General features: G+C 28.6%; 1 protein-coding gene across 1 annotated transcript; it reads left to right on the forward strand.

The window, feature by feature from the left end:
• Positions 1 to 704: 704 nt before the first annotated feature.
• LOC129296402 (glycine-rich cell wall structural protein-like) lies at positions 705 to 2193 on the forward strand. Its single transcript, XM_054935009.1, has 2 exons — positions 705 to 817; positions 1795 to 2193. Exons 1-2 carry the CDS (start codon positions 705 to 707, stop codon positions 2051 to 2053), a joined length of 372 nt encoding a protein of 123 aa, XP_054790984.1. The 3' UTR covers positions 2054 to 2193.
• The last annotated feature ends 8492 nt before the right edge of the window (positions 2194 to 10685 follow it).

Below are 10685 nucleotides of genomic sequence, written 5' to 3' on the forward strand. Positions count from 1 at the left end.
GAATCGTATAATGTAGCTTATGTTGGATATTATAAAATATTCATGGGTATTTTAAAAGGAATTATTATAATTTTAATAATATTGATTTCTATAGCCCCTACTTAAATCTTATTTTTATCAACTTGGAGTTATAGCTTTGAAGGATTTTAATCACCTTTTATTTGATTTAATGACATTTAAAGGGTTTAATCTTTAATGTTTAAAACCACCCAAGTTATGAGGCTTAATTTGTTTTAATTATTTTAAAACTAATGTTTGATGGTTTATTAAGGGGACCTTCTGGTTACGACTTTGTATAGCTTAGGGAGTGCGGTATACCTGGGGCCAAGCTCTAGGGTTCTCAAGCTCCTCTTATGTATTGTATTGTTTGAGTATATTTTATTTGTCTTTGTTGTTTTGTGGCCCTGCTTAATTTGCAGGATGAGTCTGTTTAATCTTAGAGAGCTGCTGTGCGAACAATCTAGTGTGGCAGAATAGCTCTTAAGGATAGTATTATTGGCACGACTCAAACTTTAAATCTACTTGCCAGTTCCAACAATCTCCAACAGCTTAGATGTCTATAATTAATGGAACCTACTTCCTAACTCCCAACCATGCAAGGTCCTTTGTGCGAGGGACTGATAGCATATGCATACAGAGTACGTCGGCAAAGTTCTATTATCAACCATCTTATATCCTTTCTTTGCAAACAAAACTCATCAAATATGGCTTCCAAGTTGGCCTTTCTTCTTCTTGCTCTCTTTGCTCTTTCACTCATTATTTGCTCGGTTGTAACAGCTAGGGACTTGCCTAATCAGTCTTCCTCTAATCATGGTGAGTGCGAGCCCTATTGAGTTTTGATTCTCTACACTTGAAAACTGTTGTATGTTCTGTTTTAATTTCGGTAACAGTTTTCAAATGTTGTTAAATATTTATTGTATAAAGTAGTGATCAATAGCAACATATGAAAACTGTTGCTTAAGTATGCCAGTATTAGGCAACACTTTTAAAACAGTTGCAAAGAAAACAATTGCCCTAACTAAATTGTTATAGTACTTATTGAAACAGGTCCTATACTTTTGAGATTTGTTAATCTGCAATCCTCAAAATAAAGTTTTGCAAGCAAGATTCGTTAATTTGCAAAAGAAAAAAATTGTTAAATATATCATTACTTGGAAATCATTTTCGTTATAATTAAATTGACGAATTTGTTAAATTCGTGTCCAAATTCGTGTTTTAAGGATTGCAAGCAAGGATAAAATAGTAGAAAATTACTAGATATGTTGTTATATATGTTTGAGAAGTTTTTCCTTTACAAATTATCAAATTTTACTTGCAAATTCTTGTTTAGATGGTTGCAAATCTTTGGTTCTTAATTTAAATTTCTGAATCTTCTGCTTGATATTTGAATTTGATTTAATATTTTAGTCTTTTAATGTCATTCGCCCTTTTTCTTATTTTATACTATATACATACACACTGTTACAACAGCAGAGCTTTGAGGGATCTCAATCAATCTTCACTGCATCGCATTAAAAAACCTACTAAAAATTATATATCTTTCGTAAAAAGGAACGTTGATCAAGTTGTGTACAGTTTTATTTCCCCCTTTTTTGGCCGAATTTGGTGCAGTTTTTATTGAAGAAATAAAAGTAATGTTGGGATTATATTTTTATCAAGTTTTAGTCACATAGAAATTATGGATAATTTCTTTAAAAATTTTAACATGTTTTACTATCATGAATGAACTTTTATATTATCACTAACCATTCTACCGTATCTTCATTTTGTTTATTTGAAGTTGAGGTAATGGAGACAAAATCATGGAGAGGTGGATGATGCCAAATATGGTTATGGAGGTTACCCAGGTCGTGGTGGCTATGGCGGTGGTTATCTTGGACGTGGTGGATACGGCGGTGGTTACCCAAGCCATGGTGGCTATGGCGGTGGATATCGAGGAGGATATTGCCGCTATGGATGTTGTGGAGGAAGGCATGGAGGAGGCTGTAGAAGATGTTGTTCTTATGCTGGTGAAGCTATGGGTGCACAACCCACGACTGAAGCTCATAACTAAGACACCTTACCTGCGTATTAGAATTATATGTGCTACTTTTGTTGTTCTAGTAAATTGTGTTTTTACCTTGGGTTAAGTGTTATTTTTGTCTCTAAACTTTACTTTTGGAGTTTGCAAGTACCCTAAACTTGATTTGAGGTTATTTTTGTCCCTGAATGTTCGAAATGCACCGCCCATTATCCTGCTTTTAATAATAAAATATTGAATTAAGGATCATTTTTACCCTTGAACTTTTTTCTTAAAGTTTTATAGGTACCCTAAACTCAAGAACAAAAGTAACTCTCCCAATACTTTATTATTAAAAACATATAAAAAATGTTGCGACCTACTCTACTGGAAACAAACGTTATGGCATGTTAATTGTGGGATGATAAGGTAACACATTTCACACATTCAAGGACAGAAATGACATAATGCCATGTTTAGGATACCTGCACATCTTAAGGGAAAAGTTTAAGGATAAAAGTAACCTTTAACTGTTCTATATTTGTTGTTGGGAGCATTTATTAGGTGTGTGCTTTGTTTTCACTCTCTTCTCTAGGAATGGAGTTTCATGCTGCATGTTAAAGTGCAGCGTGTATGTCATCTATGTTAAGTATTTCTGATATTTGTATAATAAAGTATCTGAGGGATTGCTTTTAGCAATCAAAGTGGAAGATGCCATATTTTTGGGGGGAGGGTGGTTCCTCCCTTTACTTAACTAAAATGTTGCCTTATTGATGATGAGAAAATTAGTTTAATGGCCTCAGAAAATACAACTTCCGTAAATTATGAATGAGGTTTTTAAATATTTTAAAATATGGCCCATTTATAAAATCAATTAAATATGTTTTCTTTTTTTATCCTCAAAATATATTTATTATTAAAACAGAATATATTTGATTTAAATAATCTTTAACTGATTGAATCTTTTATTTTTATTATCAAAAATCATATTGTGCTTGCTCCCTCTCTAATTTATCATCTTTGAATATTTTTTTTATCAAATTTTTGGATCCGATTTTCTTGGATCATCATTTTTATCTTTTGTATAGTGCATTTCTTCATCAGAATTTTTAATCTAATTTGCCTAGATCATCATCTTTATCGCAGAGCTTCTTCTCTCTCTCCCTCTCTATTTTTACCAGATATTACGAAGAGAACATTTAATATTGAAAAAGAAACTCCATTACTAATTTGTGATACTATATCATTAATATATGATTGTATATCAATGATAAATAAATTGATAAGTTTTCACTGATATGGCTTATATATGAGTGATATATAATAATATATTACTGATATACTATCGTAGATCAACATAATCAGATAATCATACATAAACTTGTTTAAAATTGATGTACAGTCTTATATCAATGATGTAGTATCGCAGATCAGTAATATGAAAAATACATAATCATTTTTTCAAAAACAGATCAAACAAAATCTCAGAAAACCCTCGCTTGAGCTCTGCCTCTTGTAACAAAGTTTGACCGAACATTCTCACCTTGAATCTGCAGCTTTAATGTGGCTTTGTGTAGAAACTGCAATTTTGAACTTCCTCACCTCACATTCATGATTTTTCAACCTGAATTTATAACTTTCAATCTGCCTCACCTCACGTTCTTGTGATCTCCTGGCTAAATTTCTAACTTCATTTATCTATCAATGTGAGCTGTTTCATTGTCTATTGTTGGTTTCTTCACTGTCGTGACTGAGAGTGCACTGTCGTCTCTACATCTTCAGGTGGGTGAAAGCGAAACTAGTGTGAAAAGGGAGAATCAGGGTATTGTGATGTTTAAGGATAGTTTTATCTGTTATATCAAAGGTAAATTAGAAAACGACCATCATCTTAATTTAAAAAAAGTTGAGTTATTAGTTTTATTTAATCATATAATGTTGGCTAAATTTGCTAAAGCCCCATTGATGATTGCATTTTCTTTTATATATCCTTATATAGTAATATTATGAAAAATATTCTTAAGAGCTTGTTGGAAGTTGTTAAATAAAATATCTTAGTATACAATATTATATTCTTAAAAATTTGGTTGATAATTGATTAATATGATTGATTTTAATTATAATTACTTATGTTATAATGTAATCTGTTTGAATATTAAAATTAATTTTAGCTGTACAAATTATCATAAAGGACATTACTTTTTAAAATTAAGTTATTAATAAAGTTGTATTTAATATTGTTAAATTTTTTAAACTTTATTTAAGAAGTAAAATATATTATTTAATAGTAAAATTGAATCTATAAGTAACCTCCCATAGCTTATTTTAAAATGTGATTTTGGCTCAATGATCAATTTTTAGATAAATTTTCTCTTTGGATAATTTTTGCAAAATCGATTATTTTGGCTCAAATAATTGATTATTATGCTATCCAAACAGGCTGAATAATGTCATGCAATTTATAGAGCTAACCCTATCTAATGAGGTAAGACTTGTTGTTGTTGTTATTGTACATAGGCTATAGTATTAATGTTTTGTAATGTAATCATATAAAAAAATAGCCATTATTGAAAAATATATAATATTTATCTTATTATAAATATTTTTAATTATTATGGGTGCATTTTTATTCATTAACATTATAAAAATAATTTAAATTCAAATTATAAATCGATTTTTATATTTCATGCCCATAACAAAGAGTGGTATTGGAATTTTGATATTTTTTAGGTTTCTTTTAGATATTTTTAGGAGCTTTTTCTATAGTTCAGGTTTTGACAAAGAACGGCAAGGATTCAATTATGAATCACACAAATTCCAACCAAGCCATTTTCGTCTTATATACGGAGGTGGCTAGAAATACAAGGAATTAGATCGAATCAAGGTGTGGCTTTAGGTCATTAAGAAGGAAGCTTTAGGCTTCGAAACCTTCCCTATAATTTAAGTAATCATTATTGATTTTTTTGTTATTCATCCCACTATTAAAAAATAGAAGATTTACAACGGAAATTTTGCGGCAGAATAAATTACATTGCAAAGGTGTCACAAATCTGTCTAATAATTTGTCCAAATAATTGCAACAGCATTTGAGATAGAATAATTTAAAACAAGCATATTCATGACACAATGTGTTCTAATAGTGTCAATATATTAGTTTTAATTACAATTTTTCATTAAAACTATTACCCATACCAGTGTTAACATTTACATGCTATCCCAATATTTAAGATGGAGGAAACGGGGAACACTTTGCAACGACAATTATCCTCTCTCTATGGGATCAATTTGGCTTCCTATCAAAATTATTTAATTACAAAATCTTAATGTTTGATTTTTTCTTAAAAAAAATGGAAAAAAGATATGAGGATGGATATTTATAAAAAAAAAAAGGGAAAGAAAAATGTACACATTAGGTTTCACTAATAATTTTCCTTTAGACCTGAAATCTTCATCCTGCAGCCTTCCTGAATGATATTGAGTTAGGACGGCTTGGGGTATTAAATAAAATTTTATTTTTATTTTTATAATAAACTAGATTTTTTTCCTGTGCAATTAGGAAGCAATGTTCATTATGTTCATGATGATGATGAATTATAGTGTTTATATAAAATTAGTTAGATTCAATGATTTAACTATTTTTATATATAAGTAGTACACATGTTATATACTTCAATACTATATTAGTTGTGCAGTATCAATGTTAAAATGAGATATATCAATTTGTTTCACACAGAACTAATGTTTCTTATCTTATTAATTAAGCTTACTTCAAATTTATTTTTCTTGATGATTTAATATTTTTTTATTCAAAAGGTAATAACATGCTTTGGCCCTTGTATATGGGTATTTTAAATGAAAAATTGTTAATTGTTCTTGGATATCTTTGGGAATAATATTTAACAAAAAAATTTATTCTGAAAAAAATTGAAGCAAAATCCCATAAATAATTTTTCGATTTTTATTTGCTGTAATTATGCAACAATAATTAAAAATGGACTTCATTTAACCGAGGAAGAAAAAGAAAATTTTGGCCTTGATATTCGTTTTTGGTCATACAGACCTTTATTTTAGAGGCTACGAAAGAGGGATAAAAGTTTAACGCGGTCTATGTTAATATTTAATAGATTGGGGAAGGGTAGAGCCAGTGATTTGGCCCAATTTAATGCGCCAACCTAAAGAAATCCACAAAATCAAAAATTTGGGGTTGGTTTAAAAAGTTTCTCTTAATTACGGTTTATTCGGGCCGCGAATTCTTTTTTTATTATTATTAATAAATTAAAATTAAAATTAAATGAAAAATTGACAATCTTAATTTTTAAAGATAAAAATTGAAATTGATTAGCAAAATAATATGATATGAGTCTTTTTTTTTTAAATGTTTTGGTACTTTAATGGACTTCAGTCAAATTTAATTGGACGGGGAAGAAATCCCTTACTAAAAAAAGTTCATGAGTATTGATACATCGTTATTGATTTAAGGATAGCTGCTGGTAGCTGATGATGAAAAATTGTGAGTATATTTTTACACATTAACCCATAAATAAATAAATATTGCTTCATGTTAAAAAAAAAGCAGGTATGAAAAAAAATAAACATAGCATCTATTGAAACAAAAATGATAGAAAATCATTTACGATGGTTTGAACATATACAAAGAAAACTAAGAGAGGCAATGTGAGGAGAGTGGAATGTAATACCCTAACTTTACTAACTAAAAGCTTAATCAAATACCATGATAGCAAAAATATTTAAAACAATAAAAATAATTACCATAGTATAAAAGTTAAAAACCAAATCTCAATTTTATTTTATTTTTGTTTTATTCTTCTACAAGGTAACCATGTTAGAAAAAGTTAATCCAAATTTCAAAGAGCTACCATTGTTATAGGAAGATTCAACTAATGCATACAAGTTTTAGGTTAATATTTTTTTTTCATAAAATATATATATACTTGTGAACATCATGCTCAAAAATCTATCTCTATAAAAGTCTCAATGCAAAAGTATTATTATAAAATATTTACTCCATATAAATAAATCATCAATAAATAATAAACAAAGTAACAAATTAATCTCAAATGAAAGTCCTAAACTAGCAATTGATTATTTTATAAACTGAAACGAGACTCAAGGCTTACTCAAGCTAAGCCTTAAGCTTTCAGATGTTTCCCTTTTTTGCTCTGCTAAGCGTACCTAAAAATGTTAAAGAAGGGGTGAAAACTAACATTTCAGTAACCTAAAATTTAATCATACATACACAAACTACAACCACACAATTATACAACAATTATACAAGTGTTCATGAGAATTATTCAGTAATGACATAAGAATTTCATAAGATATAGCTTATAACATGCTAATATGCAATACCAATAATCTTTATTATTATTCCATCCATTCTTATTCTACTGACTAGAACCATAGGCTTAAAGACAATCCATCTAAAGCTCAAGATGTTGGACTGACCAAGCTTCTTCGGAGTTGAAGATGTACCTAGCTAAAGGTATAGAGCTCAAGCACAGACTATGGCTCCCTCCTTGAAGAACCCAACAAGAGGTGTCATTGTCTTATGTTCCCCCTTTACAAACATAGTCAAGTAAATATTGAGGAATGAGGCTTTAAAAGAGGCCAACTACTATGTGCACAATGGAGGTAAATCATATGGTCACTAATTCATTTATACATCAACATCATCATCTCATACATACTGAACATATACAAAATTTATATTGCATACAAGGATGCTTGAAAAGAAATAAAAATATCTCATTCAATCAACTCAATTTATAAACATGCTTGAAAAAAACAAACTACTCTTCAGTAATATACAATTTTCATAAAATATACATTGTTAATCTACATTCACAAGCATGCTTGAAAAGAAATGCTAACAATAATATATAACTAAGCTATAAGTATGCATGACAGGATTCAAATAATATATAAATTTTTCACAATTAAATTTATGATTATTCACATTCATTATCAAACACAAAGCTTGTAGGCATATGAAAAAATTCTGAATTACTTGTTTTTCTTTAGCTTACAAATAGTCACGCATCAGCCCAAACAATAAAGAGCTCTCAAAAAGAGTCTATAGAAGTCACACACATACAAAAAGTATTAAAATTTAAAACTATCGAAAAAGTACCTTAAAGCTACTCTAAGATTATCCTAAAGTTATTTTAGGGCCTTAAAGCCACATTTGGAGAACCCAAAATCTTCTTCAAATCCATACCGTTTTATATCAGCTAGTTTGTCCATATTTATATTTCTAATGAATTTTGTACAACTTAAAAATATTCATATAAAGCCTATGTTCATCCCAAATCTTTACTTTTTCCCTCAATTCTTACTCTAAGAATTCTGCAACCTGGTAAACAATTCATATATATAGATTAAACTTCCTAAAATATTGAAATAGATCTAGACATATTATTAGAGAAATTTTCTATCAGGAAAAAGACATTAAAAAAAAAAAACTCTAATAGATTGGACCCTATATTTTTCACCTTCAAGAAATTAAAAACCAGGAAGATAAGTAGACAAAACCAAAAATTTAAAACACTTACCTGATAGTAGAAAAATTCAAATCGAGATATCTGAATATATTTCTAAATCTAAACTCTCTTTGACTCGCGTTAGCTCCCCTCTTTTTCTCTCACTCGCTGCTGCCGCAGCTGGAATGAAGCATGAACGTGTGTGGGTTTAGGTAAATAAATGGGTGGAGTGGGCTTTGGGCCCACACGCATGCCTTTTTCTCTTTCTCCTTCTTGTATATATAAATATATTATAATATATCAATGGGCGCTTGGTAAAATTGGCAAGAACTACTACCAACATTTCTCAGATGAGGGTTCAAACCCTGAAAATATATTATAATATTATTTTATAATTATAAATTATAAATATATTTATATACACCTATCCACTCCTGCACATATACACGTATATTAATTTTATTATCTTTTTATTGTTATTATTTTGCTCAAAATTAAATAATTAATATTTATCTTATTTTGGGTAAAAAATTTTAAACTTATTTTATCTATTTTTAAATTTTTTTATTCTCAATAAATACTTTCACATGTCTGGAAATTCCATTCCTATATCTCAAAATTTCCTTAAATACCTCAAAATTTCTTATAATTAAGTTATTAATTGGAGATTAAAATCTAGGATGTTATATGAAACATATCACATTGAGCCTTGCTAAGAGAGATAGAGAAATGCCAAAGAGAATACTTATAGAAGTTGTTAATCAAAACCTCTTAATTAACAATATTTCTAAATGCTTGATAAATAATAGAGTATAATAACATCGTATAATCCATATAGCTAAGTCTAGTTAGTAGGATAAAGCTGCTTCTTATTGTTGTAGTAAAAATGAATGGAGGTTACTAGGTTTTATCCAAGGATAGGGTCCTTTGTCGCCTCCTTTGACACGCACTCCATTGAAGCATTGAAAAAAGACGTGTATAGATTTGAGCCGAGTAAGAATTTGAAATAAGGGCAACTAGGCACTAACATGAAAATCTGAAATAACTTCCAGCTATCAGTTTAGGTAATATGTTGACTGGGAACCTTATAACTTCTTCATTTAAACAGATATTTCATAATGTTGTACTTATTTAGATAGATATAATATATATATATATATATATATTATATAATTCTATAGATTTGGATATGATTTAAATTCATATTTTAATATAATTTTTGTCATTTCAAATTGATCTTTTTACAGTCTTAGTTATTTGAAATTTCATAATTTTCAATCTTCTCCTTTTCCTTTTTTCTTTTTTCGCATATTTTCTCTATTGGTTATCTGCTACTCTCGGAGTCCTACTCTGATCTCTTTTTTGGACTCTCACCGACTGAAGAATACAGCTAAATTTATCACTTTCAATCTTTCATTTTTAATTTGAATCTCAGCTAATATCTATTCAACCTCTAATTTTTTTTTTACATTATCCAAATAAAGATTTTTGAATATATAAATTTTAAATATGAGACTTTAAATCTAAGATTTTAAATTCAAATCTATCAAGTCAAACAATACCTTTTTATTCTATGTTTGTACGGTAATGGTAGATTATTTAGGATGAAATACTCCATCATATCCTTATCATTGGACGTTTTCCAGAAAGATTCTTTAATATTTAATATAAGACACTTGATGGGTTATTAATTGCATTTTTCTAATTTGCCCTTATTTAAACTCATTAACTATCAAAGAGGATGTAATTAAGAAAAAAATTATTTAAATAGGTGTAAAATTGGAAATTTATTATATTTTTAGGAAAATTTAATAACTTAACCATATGTCTTTAATTCTAATGAGGTACTCTCTCCGTCCCAAATTATAAAATATTTTTACATAAAATCTCACATATTAATAAATCTTGTTAAATACACTAAACAAGTTTATTTTTTAAAAACAAAAAAATAAAGCTTCCAAAAACATCTTTTTCTAATACATTATTGGAAAAAGAGAAGGATAGAAATTAAATAGAGGGAGAAAGGACACTATTAAAATAAGCTTATTTAAGGAAACTTTACCATTCTCAAAATATCTTATATTTTAGAACGTTAAATCTTCTTAAAAAGTGTTCTATAATTTTCCAATAAAGAGAGTAATTAGAAGTGCAAATATTGTTTAAACGAAGACTTCATGAATTCAGGATCT

Source organism: Prosopis cineraria, unplaced genomic scaffold (assembly GCF_029017545.1).
Source record: "Prosopis cineraria cultivar Desert tree isolate PC_DT_omini unplaced genomic scaffold, ASM2901754v1 PC323, whole genome shotgun sequence".
Classification (NCBI taxonomy): Eukaryota; Viridiplantae; Streptophyta; class Magnoliopsida; order Fabales; family Fabaceae; genus Prosopis; species Prosopis cineraria.

Coding starts and splice junctions, on each gene's coding strand:
- LOC129296402 (XM_054935009.1), top strand. CDS start 705: ATGGCTTCCAAGTTGGCCTTTCTTCTTCTTGCTCTCTTTGCTCTTTCA. Junction 818..1,794: donor TCTTCCTCTAATCATGGTGA/GTGCGAGCCCTA, acceptor GAGGTAATGGAG/ACAAAATCATGGAGAGGTGG.